Source organism: Acipenser ruthenus, chromosome 34, assembly GCF_902713425.1.
Source record: "Acipenser ruthenus chromosome 34, fAciRut3.2 maternal haplotype, whole genome shotgun sequence".
Taxonomy (NCBI): Eukaryota; Metazoa; Chordata; class Actinopteri; order Acipenseriformes; family Acipenseridae; genus Acipenser; species Acipenser ruthenus.
In genome coordinates this window covers 11930325-11957250 of record NC_081222.1, presented here as the reverse complement: position 1 = coordinate 11957250, position 26926 = coordinate 11930325, and the positions used below count along the sequence as shown (strand labels likewise).

The 26926-nt window shown below is 44.6% G+C and overlaps 2 protein-coding genes across 2 annotated transcripts in view; both read right to left on the bottom strand.

Moving 5' to 3' along the window:
• Positions 1 to 26926, bottom strand: part of LOC131705011 (Kruppel-like factor 1) — a 134922-nt gene that overhangs the window by 66318 nt on the left and 41678 nt on the right. The window lies entirely within an intron of this gene.
• Positions 174 to 25356, bottom strand: LOC117966863 (uncharacterized). Its single transcript, XM_059006885.1, has 13 exons — positions 25217 to 25356; positions 24069 to 25122; positions 13916 to 14109; positions 12773 to 13090; positions 12197 to 12241; positions 10566 to 10610; positions 10064 to 10369; positions 9611 to 9649; positions 9031 to 9123; positions 8225 to 8255; positions 6308 to 6357; positions 1655 to 1689; positions 174 to 1469 (listed from the first exon to the last, which is right to left on the bottom strand). Exons 3-13 carry the CDS (start codon positions 13965 to 13967, stop codon positions 1341 to 1343), a joined length of 1143 nt encoding a protein of 380 aa, XP_058862868.1. The 5' UTR covers positions 13968 to 14109; positions 24069 to 25122; positions 25217 to 25356; the 3' UTR covers positions 174 to 1340.

Below are 26926 nucleotides of genomic sequence, written 5' to 3'. Positions count from 1 at the left end.
CTTATCTTAACCCTGCCTGTTTGACGTGACAGGAATTCACATTACTCCATTAGGCTCCACATTCAGTTTTCTTTACAAAATAAAAATAATGTTAATGAAAAAATGATTGTACCATAATTATACATTACAAACAGGATGTTTTATTTTTTTGTAAATACATGCAATACTATAACACACACACACACACACACACACACACACACACACACACACACACACACACACACACACATATATATATTCAAACTTTATTCTCCATGTATTAATGTAAAACACAATTTCAGTTTCCATCTAACACAATAGACTCTATGGTGCAGATAGAAATCTGTATTGCAAACAGAAACATTAAAAGGGAAACATAAAAAAACTGAAATTCAATGGCAAACGTTTCGAGCTGAAATCTTTTTCGAATTTCGTTTGTTTTTTGTTGCAATTGACGCCAAAAAATAGATGTAAACAAATTCTCAAAACGCTAATACTCCCCCAAAAAAATCTTGTTGTCTATATATTTTTTAAAAAATAGCCTCTGTTTTTTTTAAAAGCATTTACATATTTTACAAAGCACAGTAAATACCCATTAAATACAATATACCTTCTTACAGAGATATATATATATAACACATACAAGGACAGATAATCATTAAAAGGCTCAAGAGATCTCAAATATACAATACACTCCGGCTACAACCAAGTATATACAAGCACATTAGAAAAAGGTATGTTTTCAATTTAGACTTGAAAGAAGCGTCTCAAGCTGTCTGACGTCATCGAGTTCCGCACATCAGCAGGAAGCTCCATCTCCACATGATTTAAGATGAATCTTTTTAAAACTAAAGGTTCTGCATGTTCTGATCTGAGCGAACGAGTGGGAATATACAGAGTTAGGAGATGGATAGGGTGCCCCTGATCCACGAAGGAACACAGGGCACAGGAAGCTAAGGTTAGGCTAACTGTGTCCCCTTTATAAAAAATATACATCTATTGCAAGATAATCAAGCAAGGAACCATTTGATATTTCTACCAAACTGCTACAGGATTGAATCACAGCACCGAGGAGAGCAGCCAGGCTGATCCCAGCACTTAATGCCATGAGCTGCGACCACAGGTTCAAATAATGAAATCTCTCCAGCCGAAAAAGAAGGGAAAGAAAGAGTTTGGGGTCCATAATAAACATATTTTTTCATTGAAGTTTTGTTACATTTCTTGTCATTGCGTTGCTGGTTCCACGCACATAGCGTGGTTCCCTTCTCAGTCGGCACACAGAGCTTAATCTAATTGAGCACATGCGGGAGGAGCTTGGCAGTGAGCCACGCGGTAACCCTGCCTGTATTTTATTTTTTTTAGAAGGGATGATTTTTAAACGTGGAGAACACCGGCGTTGCGGGGCTTGAAAGGGAGTTGCTTCTCTTCCTGGCGTGGGTAACCGGCTCCGGAGGCGTGTTTAAAGATTTCTCTGTCACCACCCCGTCCTGCACAACAACAAACACGAAAAAATGACAATAAATACACGTCTCGGCGTTTGTAACGCGCCTTTGTATATGTCGCATGCAACAAAGACGTAAAGATGAAAAGATGACAGTAGCGGGTCTTCCTGGCGTTTTGGTTATTAAAGGACTTGTACCCTAAAAAAACTGAAACTGAAAATTCGCATTACCTGCAGATCTAGGCGGGGATCTCTAAAGGACAGTTCTGAAAATGAAAAAAAAAAACAGTATTTGTGCATTCATTCTAATAATTTAAGAAACTACACCCACTCTGCAAAAACAATCTAACAAGCGTGTGTGTGCCACCCACCCCCATCGCCGCGCTGCATGACGTGGAGAAACAGAAAGTCCATATAGCCGCTCTACAGCCTAGTAAGAGTGACACACGGGTTTCTTGTTTGAACCCGATTTTGAGGGGTATGTTGTTTTCTCGGCCGTTTCAAAACCGACCGGGCCTTCATTTGGCACGCTTGGTGTCCGTGTCACGGAGAATTTATTTATTTATTTATTTATTTATTTATTTATTTATTTATTTTGGTATTGAGAAAAATCCGTTCAGTAGTTTTAAAGTTAGATAATGGAATAAAAATCAGTTTTTACAAATTCTTAAGACTTTTTTTTTTTTTTTTTTGGTGGTCAAATAACTAAAACACGGCTGCGAGTTTAAATGCCTACTTATGCAGCCGCGCCTTTTTGGGGGAACCAACAAAATCGATCAAGTAGTTATCGAGAGTTAGTTGGACTTTTCTTCGCGCATGCGTGGTTCGTTTTTTCAGAACGTCAGAAAGTTCGTTCACCCTTGTGGCTTGTTATGAACGATCCGAGGAGTGACCGCACAGTGAACTGTAAAGCGACGCACTACCTCTCTTCAATAAATACACCAAACATCAAACAAAACAATAATTACAAACGTGTAATGATAATAACAGCGTTATAACATGTTTATCGTAGTCTATAGCAATAGCAACCGCGTGATTATTATCATAGAGAGGCTTGGGGAGGCTAAGCCTCAACCAAAATAAAATGCCCAAACCCTCATAAGAAATTGCTCTGACCAACACAAAAAAAATATTTGTGAGAGAAGAGCGGGTGGGTTTAACTTCATTTCTTCCCTCTGAGCTGACCCCCCCCCCACACCGCAGCCGAGGAAAACTCTGAATCCCTCATTCCCTTCCCTGGAACATCCTCTTCACAATTTCTACATTTATTTGCTGTTATCTATTAAAAAAATAGCTTGATCCGAATCTGATTTTAGAACTTATGGCAAAATATTTTCTCTGTTTTCACGCACCGTGGTTTTGTGAGGATTTGATAACTGTGATGCTACAGTCAGAACATACTTCCTTGGACTGAACAAACCCACCTTTCAGAACTCTGTTTGTGTTGCCAGATTATTTCATTTTCAGTGAAAGCGGGTTCTTTTTAACTTCTGAAAAAGTTTTCAGATACACAGATAAACAAGTCTGTGACGGTCCTGTTGCAAATCACCAAAGTCCAAAATACCGGTTTTAGTTGCATTTCAAGGTCATGTGAGGAGACAATGCTTCCAAAGTCCATTCTTCCTGCCAATCTGAGCCCCGTATAGATAGTCGAAAGTTTACGGTAAGATGCAGTTATTTTTTTTTGCAAATACACCTTATGAAATACGCTGAATGCCCCTTGATTACTGATAGTAAGTGCGTGTTTAGAAGCTTAATACTTAGACAGTATTGATAATTGATTTAAATTGGTGTGAAGCGATGGAAATGGTGTTTGAAATCGGTGTAGGTTCTGTAGGAGAAGTTAAAGCTAGTGCTATCTATGTTAAACTTCATTTATTTAGCCGCCTTATGTTGGGAGGAGTCAAATATATATGTAGCATCCCTGGTTTAGAGGTCTGTTTTGTTTTGTGCTAGAAATTATTATACAGTACAAGTTCTCAAAAAGACGCAGGAGAATGAATCCGGTTTACAGCGTTTATTTGTGTCCGTCAGTCCGACTGTTTTTCAAACTCAACACAATGTATGAACCTTAGTATTCAGACTCACTTGTAACATAGTAATAAAAAAAAATAATGCACGTCTTAATTATATATATATATATAATGTGTGTGTGTGTGTATTTTACTGTACATCGTTGGGTTCAATAAATTTCGGGGGAAAGTGTGTATCAGCCTCCCCAAACGAGGCCCGTTAATAGATGAACCGCTTTATTTAGTTTTTTATTCGTATATTGTAAGAGAATCGGTCACTTTTATTTATTGTAATACTACTGTAGAAGCCTTAATGTTTTACAAGTCGGACTCACTCTGTAAGAGTTTAGTCAAAGATATTTTATGGTTTAGTTTTCGGTCAGGAAGTTACTTCCGGTTTTGCTGTTCTGGGAGATAAGATGGCGATGTAAAGTCGAAATCTGAACTGCTGCAAAGGCCGGTAAACTAAAAGAATAAAATCCAATTTCTGCTTAAATAAAGATACAAGGTACACACAGAGGTCTACAATCATACTTTCCACTGTATATACAAATATATATTTTAAATCACCCGTCCAGTTAAAAAAACAACGGAAATTAAATACAAAAAAATACATTTTAAGTGGCAGTGAGAGCCGACAAAGCCGAAGAAGACGGGAGATTGTCATTTAAGACCAGCACTGTGCTCTTACTTCACCCATGTTGTGACAGGCTTTCCAGCACACACTGCTGAACTGGTACAGGAGGCGGGTTCACTTCAGACAGCACAGGTAGCGCCACCACTGGGCAGCTCCGTGGGGTGCTGAGGGTTCAAAAGTTCCCTGAAACAGCCCGGTACATTAGATATCCTTTACAAGTTTTGAAGAGTCACTGTCCTTTGTGATTAAAACCAAAACAACTGCAGTGATGGCTGTTGACTATGTGACATGTGTTTAATCTCTTCATTTTTTGTATGTATTCCAGTGAAATTGTGTAGTGGTCATTCTGAACACCATTACACAACTCTGTAATTTCCAATACAAAGATGACCATTCTGTGGCAACCTGCATGTCCATTTCTGCTAAACCAACAAAATGAAAACTGCTGTAAACATGAATCTCTTCAGTTAGAAATCAACAACACTAACCCCACGAATGACACTATTTCATGTGCTTTCAGTGATCTCATTACTATGCCACACACACAGCAAGTTTATTTGACAGCATATTAAACACGAGTATGGCTTTTGTGAACAAAATAAATACAAAATAGCTGAAAGGGTTTAAAACAAAGGTTACTGTTAGAAATGTTTGTATACTTGAAAAAGAAAAGGACACAAGAAATGCATGGTGTCACTTCACATGTGTTCATACTGTAATCGTCCTGATTATCTTTCACAATTCACATGTCAGTGGTTTTAGTCACAAAGAACAGTGATCTTTCTTCAGTTCTAAAGCAGTGGTTCACAGCCCTGCTCATGGGCTTGTGTCTGCTGGGTTTTGTTCAAACTGACCTCTTACTTACTTAAACGAACACTCAATTGAGCTAACAATTTTGGTTAATCACATTTTGAAACCATTCTTCAGCTTATAAGAAGCTGGAGATTTCAAGTTCTATTCAGTGTCATACATAACTTGAAATCTCCATCTCGTTCAAATCATTGCTTTGATTAGGCTAATTATTATTATTATTATTATTATTATTATTATTATTATTATTTATTTCTTAGCAGACGCCCTTATCCAGGGCGACTTACAATTGTTACAAGATATCACGTTATTTTTACATACAATTACCCATTTATAAGGTGGGTTTATACTGGAGCAATCTAGGTAAAGTACCTTGCTCAAGGGTACAGCAGCAGTGTCCCCCACCTGGGATTGAACCCATGACCCTCCGGTCAAGAGCCCTAACCACTACTCCATACTGCTGCCCTAAAATTGTTAGTTTAATTGAGTTGGAAAAAAGTAACTGCACACAGGAGGGGTCCCCTGGACCAGGATTGAGATCCACAGATCCAAGACATATTAGGCTGTTTCAGGGAACTTTTGAACCCTCAGCACCCCACGGACCTGCCCAGTGGTGGTGCTACCTGTGCTGTCTGAAGTGAACCCGCCTCCTGTACCAGTTCAGCAGTGTGTGCTGGAAAGCCTGTCACAACATGGGTGAAGTAAGAGCACAGTGCTGGTCTTAAATGACAATCTCCCGTCTTCTTCGGCTTCGTCAGCTCTCGCTGTCACTTAAAACGTATTTTTTTGTATTTATATAATAAGTTTAGCAATACAGACAGCTCTGGCCAAAAGTTTTGCATCAATGAACTGATTTTGCTTCATGAAGTGGAATAAAACCTGCTGAATAATGTTATGTTAACATATTGAATCACACACTGCTTTGTAGCTTTCCATATACTTAATAAAAAAAACTGACAGTAATGGAAAGATGTAGCATTTTGCAAATCTAACATGAAATAATGTACAAGTATTAAGGCTTCCTTCCGGTAGACTTCTGCGATGCCATTTTGTAGCTTCTTTGATTACACGATGTTAAATAAAATATCTAAATTGTGTTCATATTGTTTTTTTAAAAAAATAAATCAATCCTAAAATTCTAGGTGATGCAATACTTTTTGGCCACAGCTGTACAGCACAGATGGACAAATATATAGACACCCTCATACAGTGTATCCCCAAAATCTGACACTCTCCATAACTTTAAACAATGTTAATACAAACTACTGGAAAGCGGCAGAGCTTTTGAGACGTTAAAAAGGATTGCAATCCAATGGTTAGCGTAGCTTTCTGTAGCGAGACCAGGAAGAGATCCCGAGGTGTTGTTTCAACCCACCGGCATGCGTGACGTGACTTCTCACACACAGCAGGAATGACGCGACCTACCGATGATGTTGTCAGCATTGTGGAAATTATTCCAGTACGGAGCAGCATCCCTGGGATAGCAAGACAAAACGATGCACAGGAATGTGAACATGGATTTCTGTTTCGTAGCTGCTGTGATGGGCACTTGAAAAAAAAACATGCTATCTGGTATTATTTGTTTATTTAGCAGACACCTTTATCCAAGGCGACTTACAGAGACTAGGGTGTGTGAACTATGCATCAGCTGCAGAGTCACTTACAACTCCGTCTCACCCGAAAGACGGAGCCCAAGGAGGTTAAGTGACTTGCTCAGGGTCACACACAGTAAGTCAGTGGCTGAGGTGGAATTTGAACCGGGGACCTCCTGGTTACAAGCCCTTTTCTTTAACCACTGGACCACACAGCCTCCTATACTACACTTGGCTAAAGAAATCTCTGTTTGCAAGCCCTGCTTTCAGATACTGTTGCACTTGCTGGGTCATTTTTTACAGTTTTTTTTAACTGTGCTGTTTTATCACACTTGTTTTTGCTAGGTTTATATTTAGAAATCCCCAAAAGAAACAAACGTTTCTAGACTGATCTGCAAAGACTCCTCGTCGAAACGCTTGTCAGAGAATTTCTCGTGTTTCCTTTCGTATGTTTCAATGTAGCACTGTTGGTTCATGATTATTATTATTATTATTATTTATTTCTTAGGAGACGCCCTTATCCAGGGCGACTTACAGTCGTAAACAAAAATACATTTCAAGAATCACAGTACAAGTATTAATACAATTAAGAGCAAGATAAATACAATTACTTTGGTTCTAGCAAGTACAAGTGTGACAAAATACGATTCATACTGGGTAACCCTAATGTTTTATATGTGATAACTGACCCTTCAAATCAGCTGGCAAAGTTACAACGAGGAAGGCTGTTCCGTGCTGGCAGTTAGGATTCTCCATACAAACTCAAAGCCGGGTAGCTTTAGAGAAACACGATAAACTGCTGCTGGAGCATTATCACCCGCTCGGAATGATATCAATTACTAAGAAACACTCAGGGGAACCTCAAAAAGAAACGTCTGTGATCAGGTGCGTGAAGCTACCCTTGATAGCGGTGTGCACTGCAGTACACAGGAGGCTGTGCGGTCCAGTGGTTAAAGAAAAGGGCTTGTAACCAGGAGGTCCCCGGTTCAAATCCCACCTAACCCTGAATTGCATCCATTTCTAAAGAATGCAAGTTGTTGATCAGTTCAATCAGGAGGGGTCAGCTCTGGTCCTAGAAAGCCTGCTGGCTTGTGGCTCTCCAGGAGGAGGGTTTGGTCAGCCCTGCTCTAGACCAATGGTGCCCATATCAAACTGTTTTAAATGACGCTTCTAAATATCTGACAGTGTTGTTCTGATTAACGTTGAGCTGAATGGTAAAGCATGGGCTGGACATGAACTGCAAACCATCCGGTTCAAAGACTAACGCCTTGGCACTGGACTCAAGAGCAAGCTCAGTATTCAGGAGGTCAGTGCGGGTCTAATGCTGATGTCCGTGTCATTAACTCCTCAGCCACTAGGGGGAGATTTATTACAGTGCACAGTGTGAGAGCTGATTCTGGCGCAAGACTCAATGCTCGTGCGAACCCAAGTCTGTTGTGGTTAAAAGGCTTGCAGTGTGTGATCGCCTCCACCCTGCCTCACTCACACACACACACACACACAAGCAAAACCACAGCACAGCAACCAGGGCCAGAGCTATTTGAATCAAAACATATCTAGATTTTTTTTTTTCAGTTTCTATTTTGTCTACCGAAAGTAAAGTCGTGGATCTTCTTGGTGTAAATCGGTATTTTCACATGCTTGGGTGAAAAAAAATAATTCAATAAATAAACACAGGAAATTGCTGGTAAAAAAAAAAAAAAAAAGAATAAAAGACCCTTGAAAATGTTCCAAACTTTCAAGTACGTACCTGCGCTTTTTATCCCTCGCAGACTTTACTGGTGAAGAAAGAAAGAAAGAAAGAAATCAGAAACCTTTACATGCTTATTAAAAAAAAAAAACCCTCAATGACATTGCAAGGCTCACAACGTTGAATTGCAATCAAGCTTGCTTGAGGGGTGCTTGAACTGTCTAGAGAAGATGCTAAACATGCCAGACAAAACTGTCGTTTCCTTTGTCTGTCTGTTTTTAACTGCCCCTCTTATCATTCCTGCTGCAGGTTCTCAAAGTTTAGGAGTTCATTTCTCCATGCCATAGACGTACGTAACACAGGCTAGACCGGCCAGTGTCTTTCTAGAAGAGCCGACGCCATCTAGTGGTCTTTGGATGAAGATTCTTTTGTTTGATTAGAAGGAATAAACAGCTTTACACTGGTGCTGGCACTCCCCTCTATAAAGACAACGATCTAGCCTGCGAAACATGTATCTCTGTGGCGGACAACTGTCTCTGAAGAGCAGCCTTCAAACTCCCTGTCCAAGCACCTTCAACAGACCCGAAGAAAGAACGCAATGCTTGAGGACTTGCAATAAGAGACAGAGGTCCATTCTAAATCAGAGCTGTCGGTATGACGAAACAGCAAGAGTCCTGACATTCTGAGATGCGATTATCACGGTACCTGCGAGACTGTAAGCGTGACATACAGACAGGTGGATGAAAGGACACCCCCACACATCCTCAGAATGGGATATTCTCAATCAGTTGAAGTGTGGCATGCATACGCACGGCTGCCTCCACTACACTCGGCAGGGGACTGCATCCCGAACAAGCGATACCTACCTCTCCGGTAAACCACAAAGCCCAGGACAGCCAGGAACGCAGCAAACAGAATGGCCGCGGCCACAGAACCAGCCAGCAGAGGCCAGTTTGGACCTAAACGACAGGAGAAACGGGGGTGAATTCAGCATTCCTGTTTAAAAATGAACTGCTGAACTGCGAAGCGTAGAAAAACTGACAGCTTTGTCTGGAACCACTAGACATGTGGGACTTCTTGCTCATTTTAAATCCTTTCCCCCGGTTTTTGAAGAGCAAAAATGATCTCCCTTTGAGTCCTGGTGTTTTGTTAGCGTCGCAGGTAAATGCACGCTGTCAAAAAACACATTGGAGCCTCGCGGGACTCCTATAAAATATATGCCAACCTTTTTTTTCACATGTATACTCAATTGAGTTGTTCCTTTTTCAATAAGATAACTTCATTTCGCAGTCTTGAGCTCGGAAAAAAGAATTCAGGACTGAACGGGTTAAGGGCTATCCAGCTGTTTATCAGCAGTGTGTGTGGATACAGCTGGCCTCCTCCCATCCCCACACACAGAACCAGGTATTAATGCAATACAGAGTTCGATGGGGTGTCATTCTTTACCTGAGAGGAAGGGAGGGGTGGTAGGAGGAGAGGTGACACCTGCAATGGAAGAGAGGGTTTTAACTGGGGTTTTCAAGGGAAACAAAATAAATACAAATAATTCAAGCAACCGTTTTAAGTCTGTATGGTTGCTGAAAGGAGGCTGTGTGGTCCAGTGGTTAAAGAAAAGGGCTTGTAACCAGGAGGTCCCCGGTTCAAATCTCACCTCAGCCACTGACTCACTGTGTGACCCTGAGCAAGTCACTTAACCCCCTTGTGCTCCGTCTTTTGAGTGAGACGTTGTTGCAGCTGATGCACAGTTCACACACCCTAGTCTCTGTAAGTCGCCTTGGATAAAGGCGTCTGCTAAATAAACTAATAATAACGGAAAGTGATGCAAAACTTTTGGCCAGAGCTGCACTCTGAACACGCGTCGTTGTTCGTCACTCCACCAGCTGAAGAAGGCGATCTTACCCTTGAGGATGAGGTGCACTGCCGGGCTGAGCTCAGACTCCCTCCAGCGCTGGCTCATCTGCAGGCGGTACTGGCAGCGGTATTCCCCCGCGTCCGAGTTCTCCAGGCTGGGCAGAGGGAAGCTGGCGCTGTGCTGCGTCGCCAGGGCTTGGTTAGAGGACACAGGGTTGGTAGAGTCACCGCGGTACAGCAGGAAATGGGCCCCGGGGAAGTTAGCAGGGGCCACGCACTCCAGAGACACGCTGCCCCCCTTCGCTAGCACCCCCGTCGCGCCCCGGACTGTGAGGGAGGGCATCGGCAAGCGACCTGAGCAACACGACAAGAAGCTGTAGTGGGAGAGGAGCCTGTTCCACGCAATGCTGTGTCGCCAGTGTTGGCGTGTAAAGCAAAGTAATCCGATTACATTGTTCAGTAACTTGTAACTGTAATCAGCATGTAATCGGATTACATTTTATGGCTATGGAACATTACCCAGATCTTACTGTGAAATTCTCAAATTTACCTGTAATGGAGGGAGAGTTGCTTGGTTTACGGGGGATAGGAGCTCCTAAAATATGAAAAGGAAGGGAAAAATAAGTGGCATGAAAAGTGAATTTTATTTTGTACTATATTATTCAATCCCTTTTCACCCACCTAGAAACTAAACTACAAACCATATCATCTATTAATATTCATCACATCTCTGTGTTGCTATCCCTCATAAAAGTTTACCATGTAAATGTTCAGTTTGTCCCCCCCATGCTTTATCCAGGTCTGTACCATGCATTTGCCCTTACCTCTCAGGGCTTTTACAATGCTTTCTCTGAGCGCTGATACACTTTGCTATGATTTACTGTGGGAAACTTCAATAAAGGAAACATGCTGAATAAAATGCAAATTAGTGTAGGAAAAATGAACCTGCAAAGAATTTGACATACGAGGTGAAACAGTAAATACTCCACCTGTAAGTAAAAAGCTCATCTCCTGTCCTAAAGGGTATTCTTGCTGCTGAATCGATATGAAACCTTTGTTTTTAACCGTCTCACTTTTGCCAGCAGAGTTTCAGTCTCAGCCTGTGAGTCGTGCGTACGGCGTACAGAGTCATTGTGAAACTACCTGTGTCTGCAAGTGTTATGTATATGCCACTGTTTGTCCTGATCACAGCCTTGACACAACATGGCATAGACTCTACAAGGTGCTGGAAGGTGTCTAGGGGGATCTGTTCAGTGCCCTGCTCCCCTGTGCTGTACGCTGCTCCCCTGTGCTGTACCCTGCTCCCCTGTGCTGCACCCTGCTCTCCTGTTCTGTACCCTGCTCCCCTGTGCTGCACCCTGCTCCCCTGTGCTGTACCCTGCTCCCCTGTGCTGTACCCTGCTCCCCTGTGCTGCACCCTGCTCCCCTGTGCTGTACCCTGCTCTCCTGTGCTGCATCCTGCTCCCCTGTGCTGCACCCTGCTCCCCTGTGCTGCACCCTGCCTCCCTGTGCTGCACCCTGCTCCCCTGTACTGCACCCTGCTCCCCTGTGCTGCACCCTGCTCCCCTGTGCTGCATCCTGCCTCCCTGTGCTGCACCCTGCTCTCCTGTGCTTCACCCTGCTCCCCTGTGCTGCCCCCTGCTCCCCTGTGCTGCACCCTGCTCCCCTGTGCTGTACCCTGCTCCCCTGTGCTGCACCCTCCTCCCCTGTGCTGTACGCTGCTCCCCTGTGCTGTTCCCTGCTCCCCTGTGCTGCCCCCTGCTCCCCTGTGCTGCCCCATGCTCCCCTGTGCTGCCCCCTGCTCCCCTGTGCTGTCCCCTGCTCCCCAGGTCCTAATTAAACCCAGGTGGCGCATCACTGAACTTCAGCAGCGATTCAGATGATGGGTGGGGCTCTTTTTCGTTGTTTGTTTTTTTGTCGTTGGCTGCTTTGATTGTGATTCAGTGCTCAGTGTGGTGTGGGCTCACCCAGCACAGTCGCTTTGATGGATGAGAGGAACTGAACCACAGCTCTTAACGGAAGAGTGTTCTTGGTAAAAAAAAAAACTCTAAACCGCCACACGCATGAGCACTCCACAAGAGGTTAGCAGCCTCCTGCTCATTTACAAGCCTTATTTGGCAACAAAAAATAAAATAAGAAAATGTGTTTGTTTAATAGTTTTAGTGTCGTGTGTGTATTTACCTGTAATGGAGGGAGGGCTGGTTGGTTCAGGAGGGATAGGGGCTCCTAAAACATGAAAAGGTGATGAAAAATAATAACAATTCACTTTATCATTTGTCATGAAGTTTACACTTTTTTAAAGTCTGTTTCAAAAGTGTTTTTATGTGAGTTAAAAGCCCCTCTTTTCTGTTTCTCTGGAGGCTGTTCAGAGAGTATAAGAGCCTCCCTTTCTCTTTCTCTGCTCCACCAGCACAGAGCAGAGGGAGGCTGTTCAGAGAGTATAAGAGCCTTCCTTTCTCTTTCTCTGCTGCACCAGCACAGAGCAGAGGGAGGCTGTTCAGAGAGTATAAGAGCCTCCCTTTCTCTTTCTCTGCTCCACCAGCACAGAGCAGAGGGAGGCTGTTCAGAGAGTATAAGAGCCTCTCTTTCTCTGCTCCACCAGCACAGAGCAGAGGGAGGCTGTTCAGACAGTATAAGAGCCTCCCTTTCTCTTTCTCTGCTCCACCAGCACAGAGCAGAGAGAGGCTGTTCAGAGAGCATAAGAGCCCCCCTTGCTGTACTCTACTGCAGTTGCTGTAGTATTTGTAATAAAGCTACCTGTGATGTCAGTGAGGGTGATGCGCAGGTAGGGGCTGAAGGGGCTGTTGTCCCAGCGCTCAGTGCGCAGGGCTTGGTACCGACAGCAGTAGTTGCCCTCGTCAGAGCGGGTGAGATGTGAGAGGGTGAACCTGGCCTCTTGCTGCTTCTTGCCCCGGTGATCCACACTGCGGAGGTACGTCCGCTCCTTGAACAGCTGGAAAACACCTCCAGAGAACTCCTGAGGAGCCACGCACACAATCTCCAAGGAGCCTCCCAAGGAAAGAGAGCGTGGGCCGGGGGCCAGGAGGATTCCTGCGGCTGGGAGACTGGGGTCCCCTGTTTGGAAAGAAGATCCTCAGTGATTGCAGCTAAGAAAATAATTTCATCAACCTTAACTGGCTTCCACTTCTTCCATTTGCTAGACACTGTAGGTTTCAAATGTGCAGTTTTGAAAGAACCAGATGTTACTGCAAGATGTTTTAAGCATATCTGGTTCTCTGTTAGGGATTTTCCTTAGCTTGGAAATCGCTGGTCAGAAGCACAGAGGAAATTAAAAATGATTGCCTGGAGTAGCAAGGTCCCTGGAACCCGATGCACAGTCATCAGGGTTCATGAGGTTTCAGTACCAGCTCAAAAAATGAATACGTTGCTCAGGAAAGGGATTCATTAGGGTGTTATGTGAGCAACTGAAAACTGTATGTCAACAACAAGCACATTTTCAATTTTGCAGTTTGCTCATGGTTATGCTGTGCATTAGTTTACTGCGTTTATTATATCTCTCTGAGCTTCACCATGCTTACCTATGCTTTGACTGCACTCTTACACTTTGCTATGGTTTTACTATGAGAAGCTGGGATAGTACCACATCCAGTAGAATTAATGCTGCTCAGCACACCTGGTTTTTTATTTATATTTTTGACACCCTTATCCAGGGCGACTTACAATTGTTACAAAATATCACAGTATTTTTTACATACAATTCCCCATTTATACAGTTGGGTTTTTACTGGAGCAATCTAGGTAAAGTACCTTGCTCAAGGGTACAGCAGCAGTGTCCCCCACCTGGGATTGAACCCACGACCCTCCGGTCAAGAGTCCAGAGCTCTAACCACTACTCCACACTGCTGCCCCTTATCTGAGGAGCATTGCATCGTCACTTACCTGCTACCATCGCTGCACAGTGGAGCATCAACAGAACCTTGTAGGAAAACATCTCCGTTAGAATCTGGGTTCTTCGGTTGCTGATGAAGTTAATCCACAATTAGAGCGATCAATTTGACTTGCAGATGGAAATCAGAAGTGTAGGTCGAGTCTCAAAGGATGCTGTCTCTGTAACCATGTGGCACTTGCAACATCTGGCAGAGAAAGGGGAAGGAAGTCGTACACAAAAGGAGCTTTCACTATATTTCACAACTTCCAGGGAGCGCTGTGGTTTCATCATTTTGAATTACCGCTCACAACCTCCCCTTTGCTTGCACGTTTTCTGAAGTGCTTGTGCCTCACAGACGGTGGTTTAACGTGGCAAAGTCTTGAACCTGTGTTCGGGTTTTAATTTCAGTCCACAGAGCATTTCTTTAAACGACATACTGCGCCATAATGCTGATCTGACCCGAAGGAACATTCCTCTGGTGAAGCACGAAAGCCTTTTTGTAGATATTGACTAGACAACTTTTTTTGTGTGTGGCAGCGATACCACATCCTGCCACAAGATGGAGGTATTGGCAACGATAAATGTGTTGAAATCCTGGCCTGCAAAAAAAAATACTGTCGTGCAACAGGTAAAATAAAAACTGTTGGCGGTTCAAAACTAGAAACAAAACACTCGTCTTTAAATGACCCTTTGACAACAAAAAAATAAATAACTCAAAACAGACCCTGTGTTAATGTACATTGAAAAGGGATGTGCTATTACAAGAATTCAACACTAGAGGGTAGTATAAGCCTTATGAATTAGCCACATAGCTGGCGATCCATTACGATAGCAATACAGACACAGGCATGCGCTACCAGTCCAGGCCACTGTACTGTGCAGCGCCATTGTGTTGCCCTTGCTGGAATCACAAGAGATATCTTAGTACTATTTAAAGACATATTAATACTATTTTAAGATATCTTACTTATCAATCTATTTCAAGATATCTCTGTATCTAGTGTTGATATCTGAAAATGAATTTCAGATATCGCTATATGATCACGTGGCTTGCCGTAGGTCTGCTAATGGATCTGCGAGTTGAGGTTTCTTCGGGGTGAATTGTTGTTATTATTATTATTATTATTATTATTATTATTATTATTATTATTATTATTATTATTTATTTCTTAGCAGACGCCCTTATCCAGAGCGACTTGCAATTGTTACAAGATATCACATTACTTTTACATACAATTACCCATTTATACAGTTGGGTTTTTACTGGAGCAATCTAGGTAAAGTACCTTGCTCAAGGGTACAGCAGCAGTGTCCCCCACCTGGGATTGAACCCACAACACAAAGCCACACATACTTTGGCTGCATGTAGTAAAACGGCTGCTCATGTGCTTTACAGATCCTACCCACACGGGTCAGCTGCACAGCACTGGAAACCAGTTCAGCGGTAGTAAGCTAAACACGCACAGGACTGGTCTAGCGCTCTGCTCATTCTAGACACTCGCGGAGTTACGTGAACTGCATGCAAATTCGCATCAAAAACAGACGCGCTGAGGATTGTCTCAGTGTAGGTCGCTGAGTTTAATCCACCCTCTACACTCCTCCCTGTGTTATCTGACGGGGGGGGGGGGCTGCTTCGGGTGCTTTGCTGTCTGGGTTTGCACAATACCAGCGTGTTCTAAGTACTGCGGAGTTCATGGGTTGTGAAGTTGCAATATCGCAAGAGTTACATTGTGTGCGATGGGGGATGGGGGACGGGGAGATTATAAAAATGATACAGCTGCTCGGTCATGACCTTGAAAGACAAACCCCACCCCGCAATGCGGAGTGTCTCGGAATGGGAGAAAAAAAAACGGTTGCGACTCACTGCTTTGAAATATGCGGCGATGCAAGTCGGTCAAAATAAAAAGGTTTTATTCTTTTAGAAATACTAAAATAATGTAAATAAATGCAACGGCAAACTTCGAGCGACAGAAGAATGTTTGCCAATGTTACACTTCTGTTAAAAGTGTAGAAACCGTTTCCACCGATCTCTCTGTTTTTATATCGAGTGGCTGCTGTGAACAAATGCCAACCCTGAAACGCATTCCATACTTAGATATGCAAGATTAATTCCCCTGACCATAGGACGAGCATTGCAAAGTGTGATAAAGCACAGAGAGGTCTGGTAAAGCATAGGGAAGCATTGTAAAGCACAGAGAGGTCTGGTAAAGCATAGGGAAGCATTGTAAAGCACAGTGAGGTCTGGTAAAGCATAGAGAAGCATTGTGAAGCACAGTGAGGTCTGGTAAAGCATAGGGAAGCATTGTAAAGCACAGAGAGGTCTGGTAAAGCATAGGGAAGCATTGTAAAGCACAGAGAGGTCTGGTAAAGCATAGGGAAGCATTGTAAAGCACAGAGAGGTCTGGTAAAGCATAGGGAAGCATTGTAAAGCACAGAGAGGTCTGGTAAAGCATAGGGAAGCATTGTAAAGCACAGAGAGGGATGGTAAAGCATAGGGAAGCATTGTAAAGCACAGAGAGGACTGGTAAAGCATAGGGAAGCATTGTAAAGCACAGAGAGGTCTGGTAAAGCATAGGGAAGCATTGTAAAGCACAGAGAGGTCTGGTAAAGCATAGGTAAACGACAGTATAGTAGAATCATGGGAAATGCATGAGAATACTGTGAAATTACTGTGAGTGTTTACTGTAAATGTGCTCTGAATTGACTCAGACTCATGACAAGGAGTTATCAGTCATTAAGAAGTATTTAAATGATTACCAACATGAGCATCTACCAATGGGACGAACCGATTCTGCTCATCAGTGCTCGCCCGTTTCCTGGCAGCTGATTGATCTCAGAACTTCCATTAATACATCCTCCTCAAATGTGCAGTTTTGAAAGAAACACATGCGTTTGTATTTTATATCTGGTACTACAGAAATCGCTGTTTGCAAGCCTTGCTTTCAGAGAGCCTTGCACCTCCTTGGTCACCCAGAGAGTAACATTCTCCCCAATGGATTCTTTGCTGTCTTTCTCCACCAGCTGCTTCCCCCTGTCGCCTGACCCAACAGTTCAAGTGGACCTAGGAAGCACAGGTGTGAGAGATGACCTGGAAATAATCGCACAGAGACTGAGGACTTTGACCGTTTCAAGTGACTGCATTCACATCGCTGAAGTGTGCCCAGCGTTTCTCAGTTTGTAGTTTACACTGTGTGACTAGTCTCGACAGGCAAAGCTACAGAGCCGGTACAGCCTGGGGAGTTTTCAAGTTCTGGGACCGAACCCAAACGCCCCTGTATCCAGTCTAATCCTAACCTGCTTTTGTTCCTGAAATGGCAGTTTTCACAAAGGCACTGAACGTTCCTGTTGTGACTTCACTGAAGGAAGTGCACTTTATTCTCTGAACTGCTGCATTAAACTAGAACCAAGCCCACGGCTCGTTCAGATTATTATTTTACGTAACATTTTCTGGGAATTCTTACATGTTTATTTAATAAAAGTAGAATTCATTTCTGGGTTTTCCAGGTAATCTCTATAAAAACCCCACAGTGAAATCATAGCAAAGTGTAATAAAGCACAGTGAAAGCATGGGAAAGCATAGGGAAGCATTGTAAAGCACAGAGAGGTCTGGTAAAGCATAGGGAAGCATTGTAAAGCACAGAGAGGTCTGGTAAAGCATAGGGAAGCATTGTATAGCACAGAGAGGTGTGGTAAAGCATAGGGAAGCATTGTAAAGCACAGAGAGGTGTGGTAAAGCATAGGGAAGCATTGTAAAGCACAGAGAGGTGTGGTAAAGCATAGGGAAGCATTGTAAAGCACAGAGAGGTCTGGTAAAGCATAGGGAAGCATTGTAAAGCACAGAGAGGTGTGGTAAAGCATAGGGAAGCATTGTAAAGCACAGAGAGGTCTGGTAAAGCATAGGGAAGCATTGTAAAGCACAGAGAGGTGTGGTAAAGCATAGGGAAGCATTGTGAAGCACAGAGAGGTATGGTAAAGCATAGGGAAGCATTGTAAAGCACAGAGAGGTCTGGTAAAGCATAGGGAAGCATTGTAAAGCACAGAGAGGTCTGGTAAAGCATTGGGAAGCATTGTAAAGCACAGTGAAAGCATGGTAAAGCATAGGGAAGCATTGTAAAGCACAGAGAGGTGTGGTAAAACATAGGCAAGCATTGTAAAGCACAGAGAGGTATAGTAAAGCATAGGGAAGCATTGTAAAGCACAGAGAGGTGTGGTAAAGCATAGGGAAGCATTGTAAAGCACAGAGAGGTCTGGTAAAGCATTGGGAAGCATTGTAAAGCACAGTGAAAGCATGGTAAAGCATAGGGAAGCATTGTAAAGCACAGAGAGGTCTGGTAAAGCATAGGGAAGCATTGTAAAGCACAGAGAGGTATGGTAAAGCATAGGGAAGCATTGTAAAGCACAGAGAGGTCTGGTAAAGCATAGGGAAGCATTGTAAAGCACAGAGAGGTCTGGTAAAGCATTGGGAAGCATTGTAAAGCACAGTGAAAGCATGGTAAAGCATAGGGAAGCATTGTAAAGCACAGAGAGGTCTGGTAAAGCATAGGGAAGCATTGTAAAGCACAGAGAGGTATGGTAAAGCATAGGGAAGCATTGTAAAGCACAGAGAGGTCTGGTAAAGCATAGGGAAGCATTGTAAAGCACAGAGAGGTCTGGTAAAGCATTGGGAAGCATTGTAAAGCACAGTGAAAGCATGGTAAAGCATAGGGAAGCATTGTAAAGCACAGAGAGGTGTGGTAAAACATAGGCAAGCATTGTAAAACACAGAGAGGTCTGGTAAAGCATAGGGAAGCATTGTAAAGCACAGAGAGGTCTGGTAAAGCATAGGGAAGCATTGTACAGCACAGAGAGGTGTGGTAAAGCATAGGGAAGCATTGTAAAGCACAGAGAGGTCTGGTAAAGCATAGGGAAGCATTGTAAAGCACAGAGAGGTATGGTAAAGCATAAGGAAGCATTGAAAGGCACAGAGAGGCATGGTAAAGCATAGGGAAGCATTGTAAAGCACAGAGAGGTATGGTAAAGCATAGGGAAGCATTGTAAAGCACAGAGAAGTCTGGTAAAGCATAGGGAGGCAGTGTGTCTCTAGTGGAGCTGAGGAGGGACTGGGAGGGAGGGAGGCAGTGTGGCTCTAGTGGAGCTGAGGAGGGACTGGGAGGGAGGGAAGCAGTGTGGCTCTAGTGGAGCTGAGGAGGGACTGGGAGGGAGGGAAGCAGTGTGGCTCTAGTGGAGCTGAGGACGCACTGGGAGGGAGGGAAGCAGCGTGGCTCTAGTGGAGCTGAGGAGGGACTGGGAGGGAGGGAAGCAGTGTGGCTCTAGTGGAGCTGAGGAGGGACTGGGAGGGAGGGAAGCAGTGTGGCTCTAGTGGAGCTGAGGAGGGACTGGGAGGGAGGGAAGCAGTGTGGCTCTAGTGGAGCTGAGGACGCACTGGGAGGGAGGGAAGCAGCGTGGCTCTAGTGGAGCTGAGGAGGGACTGGGAGGGAGGGAAGCAGTGTGGCTCTAGTGGAGCTGAGGAGGGACTGGGAGGGAGGGAAGCAGTGTGGCTCTAGTGGATCTGAGGAGGGACTGGGAGGGAGGGAGGAAGTGTGGCTCTAGTGGAGCTGAGGAGGGACTGGGAGGGAGGGAAGCAGTGTGGCTCTAGTGGAGCTGAGGAGGGACTGGGAGGGAGGGAAGCAGTGTGGCTCTAGTGGAGCTGAGGAGGGACTGGGAGGGAGGGAAGCAGTGTGGCTCTAGTGGAGCTGAGGAGGGACTGGGAGGGAGGGAAGCAGTGTGGCTCTAGTGGATCTGAGGAGGGACTGGGAGGGAGGGAGGAAGTGTGGCTCTAGTGGAGCTGAGGAGGGACTGGGAGGGAGGGAAGCAGCGTGTCTCTGATTCTAGTTTTTGTTCCTGTTTTGTAGATAGAGATATTCCTTGGAAAAACAAACAATTTGCTAAGAGAATTCCATGTAATACAGCACAGGGTTGTGTTGCCAGTATTATCTAACCAAGTAAACAGAGATTGGCACACAGCAAGCGAGACCAGCGCTCCAGCCAAGAACTGAAGTGGAGATGATGAGGAAACATGAATTGTGCAACAGTGCAGCACGCCCTGCACAGTAAACACTGCTTCCCACGCGTACAGCAGGAGCTGTGCTCAAAATGACAGCACCTTTTCAATTATTATTATTATTATTATTATTATTTATTTCTTAGCAGACGCCCTTATCCAGGGCGACTTACAGTCGTAAACAAAAATACATTTCAGGAATCACAGTGCAAGTAATAATACAATTAAGAGCAAGATAAATACAATGACTTTGGTTATAGCAAGTACAAGTATGACAAAATACGATTCAATAACGGAGCAGATAACAGTGTCAGTGATAGTTACATCAGGATATAATTAAATACAAAATACTACAGATTAAATAACACTTGTGACAGATTACAGTACTCTAAAGTACATGATTAAATGCAGTAAAATAGGGAGCAGATAAGAGCAAGTAAAGCGCATTTAAGGAAGAGTGGCCATAGGGAGAAAAACCTAACAGCTCATCAAAACTTTACCTGTTGTGAGCTTTCATGAATACATGGGTGCAGTTTTGAAAGAAACACACGCTATAGCCAACGTGGATTTTCATTTCAATCTGGCCTTGCACTGGGTTTGCTTGCCTCGGCTTCCAAAGTCTGTTATTACTTGGGTCACCTCCCTTCAGTCCCTGCATGTCACTGGCTGGAAGCATGTCAGTCAACAGGAGGAGCAGCTGATTGGTTAATAACAGGAAGCTAGTGAAGGGGGCGGGGACAAACCTCTCTCCAGATGGCCAAGCATGAACAATACAGACTGAAGACTCGGCTTGCCAATGGTTCTACACAAACCGGGGATCTGATTATTCGGTTCAGCTCTCCACAGATGAGGGTCGTTGGTGTCTGACGGGGATCGCTGTTCTCCACAGTCTGAGAAAAGCTGCACTCATCACAAACCCGAGCAGCAGCTGCTTCACTTTGGAGAGTCTAATTGTTTGCCTTTGTTTTGGACAGTTCACCTGCTAAGCTATTCCATGTATTTATAACTCTTTGTGTAAAAAAAAAAGGATTCTATTATTAATTATTAATTAACAGCACAACTATAAGAGAAAACCGTGCTGAGAAAAACATTTGTTTTTAACAAGAACAAATACATTAAAACAAAACATAAGAAACTACAGGCGAAAGAGTAAAAGCTGGACCTATTTGAAACATTTCTAAATATAGACATTCCTGGAATTCAAATTCAGAATGAATTGGCTGTGGAAAAAGACAGCACTTTCAAATCCACTTTCTTCCTTGCTTCAGTAGGCCTCGGTTGCTATGGTGACTGGGTTCACTCTAGGTTCTAGCAGTAAACAAGTTTGTGGAGCAGTGAGTGACCCACATTGCACCCTCCCCCCCCCCCCCCCCCCCCCCTCTCTCTCTCTCTCTCTGCCAGTTTTCAGTAATCACAGATTATCCCTTCAAGGCCTGTCAGCTCAGGTTTTCATCTCAACAACAACAACTAGCAACAAGCTTGAAGCCAGGCCTCAGTTACAAAGCAGTCATGATCAGAAACTAGGTTAAGGAGGTCTGTACTGGAGCAGGGATACAACGTCTTTAATCAAGAGACGGAGAGAGGGTCTGTTAAGAAATAAATAATAATAATAATAGTACACAGCAAAGTAGAGCAGAGCTGTCCAATCACGGTCCTGGAGGTTCCATTCCTGCTTCCCTATGCTTTACCAGACCTCTCTGTGCTTTACAATGCTTCCCTATGCTTTACCAGACCTCTCTGTGCTTTACAATGCTTCCCTATGCTTTACCAGACCTCACTGTGCCTTACAATGCTTCCCTATGCTTTACCAGACCTCTCTGTGCTTTACAATGCTTCCCTATGCTTTACCAGACCTCTCTGTGCTTTACAATGCTTCCCCTTCATCTCCTCCCTCCTCAACACCTCTCTACTTTCTGGCATCTTCCCCTCTGCCTTCAAAAAAGCCTCTATCACTCCCCTCCTCAAAAAACCTACCCTCGACCCCACCTCCCTCCAGAGCTACCGTCCTGTCTCCCTCCTACCCTTCCTCTCCAAAACCCTCGAGCGGACTGTACACCGCCAGCTCTCTGCTTTCCTGTCCAACCACTCTCTGCTTGACCCTCTCCAATCTGGCTTCCGCTCTGCTCACTCCACTGAAACCGCCCTTCTCTCTGTCACCAACTCACTTAAGTGTGCCCGAGCTGCCTCTCTCTCCTCTGTCCTAATTCTCCTCGACCTCTCTGCTGCCTTTGACACTGTTGATCACTCTATTCTACTATCATCTCTTGCTGACCTGGGGATCTCTGGCACTGCTCTGGCCTGGTTCTCCTCCTACCTCTCCAACCGCACTTACCAGGTAACCTGGCGTGGAGCAACCTCCACACCTCACCCTCTCTTGACTGGAGTCCCCCAAGGGTCAGTCTTGGGTCCTCTCCTGTTCTCTCTCTACACCCGCTCCCTGGGCCCCCTCATCGCATCCTATGGTTTCTCATACCATTTCTATGCTGATGATGCTCAGATTTTCCTCTCCTTCCCCACCTCTGACTCCACCATCTCCTCCCGTATCTCTACCTGTCTGTCTGCTATTTCCTCCTGGATGCACTCGCATCACCTCAAACTCAACCTCTCTAAATCTGACCTCCTTTTCTTTCCCTCCTCCTCCCCCTCCTCTGATCTCTCTATCTCTGTTCCTCTGGAATCTACCACACTCTCTCCCTCTTCCTCAGCTAAAAACCTTGGAGTCACCCTGGACCCCTGCCTCTCTTATTCCCAGCACATCTCCACTCTGGCACGCACTTGCAGATTCTTCCTGAGCAACATCCGAAGAATCCGACCCTTCCTCACCAACTATGCTACCCAGCTCCTGGTCCAGGCCCTGGTACTCTCCCGCCTAGACTACTGCAACTCCCTCCTGGCTGGCCTCCCTGCGTCCGCCACCCGTCCGCTCCAGCTCATCCAGAACTCTGCTGCTCGCCTGGTGTTCTCTCTACCTCGCTTCGCCCACGCTACTCCACTACTCCGCTCGCTCCACTGGCTCCCGATCACCGCTCGCATCCAGTTCAAGACTCTTGTACTAGCCTACAGATGCCTTGATCAGACTGCACCCAGCTACCTCCAGACCCTCATCTCTCCCTACACCCCCACTCGACCTCTCCGCTCCGCCTGCACTAGAAGACTGGCTCTACCTCCGCTACGCTCCCCTGCCTCCCGAGCCCGCTCCTTCTCCACCCTTGCTCCGCAGTGGTGGAACGACCTTCCTACAGATGTCAGGACTGCCCAGTCCCTGACCACATTCCGGCGCCTCCTTAAGACTCACCTCTTCAAACAGCACCTGTAGAACTCCTCTGTTGTATCCTGGGACACTATCACCCTTCATTTAAATATGCTTTATTTTGCTCTTATCTGCCCCCTATTTTACTGCATTTAATCCTGTACCTCAGAATATTGTAATCTCCCAAGTGTTTAATCTGTAGTATTTTGTACTTAATCATATCCTGATGTAACTATCACTACTTAATCATATCCTGATGTAACTTTCACTATTATCTGCTGTATTATTGAATTGTGGTTTGTCACACTTGAGAATTATTGTATTTCTTGTTCTTATTGTATGACTTATATTGTAACACTTGAATGTATTTGTATTTGCTTGCGATTGTAAGTCGCCCTGGATAAGGGCGTCTGCTAAGAAATAAATAATAATAATAATAATACCAGACCTCCCTGTGCTTTACAATGCTTCCCTGTGCTTTATCAGACCTCTCTGTGCTTTACAATGCTTCCCTATGCTTTACCAGACCTCTCTGTGCTTTACAATGCTTCCCTATGCTTTACCAGACCTCTCTGTGCTTTACAATGCTGCCCTATGCTTTACCACACCTCTCTGTGCTTTACAATGCTTCCCTATGCTTTACCAGACCTCTCTGTGCTTTACAATGCTTCCCTGTGCTTTACCAGACCTCTCTGTGCTTTACAATGCTTCCCTATGCTTTACCAGACCTCTCTGTGCTTTACAATGCTTCCCTATGCTTTACCAGACTTCTCTGTGCTTTACAATGCTTCCCTGTTCTTTACCACACCTGTGCTTTATTACAATTTGCTGTGTCTTTTACTGTGGGGAAACTTTTATAAGGGCTACAGCAGACCTTTGGGAAGAAGATGACCCATCATGTGTGGGCGCCTTGTGACCATCGCTGTCTTTCTTGGGTATCATTGAAGGGGAACCCAGCAAATCCTGAGGAATAGCAACCTCTACAGGACAAACGACAGAATGAATTTATATTATTATTATTATTTATTTCTTAGCTGACGCCCTTATCCAAGGCAACTTACAATTGTTACAAGATATCACATTATTTTTACATACAATTTCCCATTTATACAGTTGGGTTTTTACTGGAGCAATCTAGGTAAAGTACCTTGCTCAAGGGTACAGCAGCAGTGTCCCCCACCTGGGATTGAACCCACAACCCTCCAGTCAAGAGTCCAGAGCCCTAACCACTACTCCACACTGCTGCCCTATATAAAGGAAGCGGTCAGGAATGAGGGATCACCTCATGTCACGGTGTGTGTGTGTGTCTGTGGAGGGGGGGGGTCAGGCAGGGGTACCTCCTCCCCTAATTTTCACTCCATAAGGAACGTTTTTCTTCACAATGAAAGGGAGATCTGGATTCAAAAAACACAACTGGTCGAGATTGGAACCTGCTGTTTGTTAAGCTACTTCTCGCGTTGGTCGCATCTCCCCTCAGTCACGGCCCTCGTGTTGCTTGGATGCCTGATCTATTTCAGCTCAGAGAATGAAGCGTGTTTGTGAAACCGAACTCTATGCTTGGCACCCAACCAGGAATCTGTTTATGCACGGGGGGGGGGGTTTGTTAAGCAATAAAAACACGCTGCAATTAAAAATGAAACATTCACCTTTGTGCAATTAACTTATAAAGCCTTTAAAAAAAAAATGAGAAAGCTAGTTTATTTCTGTAACTAGATTCTGTTTCTTGCACATCATCATTTCCCCCCCCTGTCCGGCGACACATCATTTTTCCTGCAGATGAAACATTCCGGCTTTTGAGGCTGGATTTTTAAAAGGATACGATAGAGGGGCGGCTGGGCATTGCATCAGGCGTGTTTTCTTCAGTTTGCTTTCGCAACTCAAGGCTTTTCTTATCAAATCAGGCTTTCACATCATCAAACTCCTTTCCACTGTGTGAGAGAGAGAGAGAGCTTGTTAGTTTGCATCTCATTTTTCAAAGCAATGTTTAACCTTTCACGATGTTCAGAAACAACATTTACCAACCTTGAAGAAATGGAGATTTTTAAGCGTAACCCTCAGGAAGCTATGAAGAAGGGTGGACTTGTCTTTTAAATTCACAAATCTGCTTTTCCCTGGCTTTGAGGCTCTCTTGGGCATCCAGGACTACCTTGCTCACTCAAATCATGTGACTCTGTGACTTTTCAACTCCGCTAGCTCCGCCCACTATATACAGACAGATAGAGTGGGCGGGGCTGGCAGAGTTGAAAGGTCACACTCGCGTGATTTGAACGAGGAAGGCAGCTCAGTCCCAGTACTTTGGGGTTCTCCTGTCAAGCTCAAAGGCAGTTTGAGACACAAAAAAGAAAGGGGAAGTATATTTAAAAGCGAGTCTTTGATTAGCTCCTGACTAACGGAAGAGAACTTTGGGTTCTACAGAACTGAGTTGTAAAATTAACAGACGTTTGAACGCTTTCAAAAATGAATTAAAAACCTGAGGAAACGCTTTGAAAATATGGGCGATACTCTTTAAAACCTAAAAAAAAAAAAAAAATGCAATGGCTAAATATAGTTGATTGCGCAAGCTAATGATTAAGCTAATAATTAAGCTAAGCTGGTACACTGGAGCCCTTAGATTCCTTTGTGCTTGTGTATTCACACACACACCCACACACAGTGTCAGGGAGTCCATTTGTCCCAGTGCCAGGGTTTTTAGAGTATAGGAAAGGGCTGGGCCAAACTAAATGTTTGTTTTGTTTTACCGCTATCAGTGTTTCCTCGTTCCTGTTTTTATGTTTCACTATGTTGTCGTTATTCAGCCAATTCCATTCCCTGTTCTGTTTTTGTTTTTCAAAGCTTTCGGGGGCAGTGGCACTATTTTCATAACTCACCTGCACAGAGGGAGGCTGTTCACAGAGTATAAGAGCCTCCCTTTCTCTTTCTCTGCTCCGGCAGCACAGAGCAGAGGGAGGATGTTCAGAGAGTAGAAGAGCCTCTCTTTCTCTTTCTCTGCTCCACCAGCACAGAGCAGAGGGAGGGTGTTCAGAGAGTATAAGAGCCTCTCTTTCTCTGTCTCTGCTCCACCAGCACAGAGCAGAGGGAGGCTGTTCAGAGAGTATAAGAGCCTCTCTTTCTCTGTCTCTGCTCCACCAGCACAGAGCAGAGGGAGGCTGTTCAGAGAGTATAAGAGCCTCCCTTTCTCTGCTGCACCAACACAGAGCAGAGGGAGGCTGTTCAGAGAGTATAAGAGCCTCTCTTTCTCTTTCTCTGCTCCGGCAGCACAGAGCAGAGGGAGGCTGTTCAGAGAGTATAAGAGCCTCTCTTTCTCTTTCTCTGCTCCAGCAGCACAGAGGGAGGCTGTTCAGAGAGTATAAGAGCCTCCCTTTCTCTTTCTCTGCTGCACCAACACAGAGCAGAGGGAGGCTGTTCAGAGAGTATAAGAGCCTCTCTTTCTCTTTCTCTGCTCCAGCAGCACAGAGGGAGGCTGTTCAGAGAGTATAAGAGCCTCCCTTTCTCTTTCTCTGCTGCACCAACACAGAGCAGAGGGAGGCTGTTCAGAGAGTATAAGAGCCTCCCTTTCTCTTTCTCTGCTCCACCGGTACAGAGGGAGGCTGTTCACACAGTATAAGAGCCTCCAGGGGTGAGTGCAGTGATTCTGATACAATTTCTGGGCTCTGCAGCTCCAAACGAAGCCCTTTGCATTGAGGAAGGAGAGGGGGGGTTCGCAGAAGGAATTCAAACCGAAGGTTTTCCGTC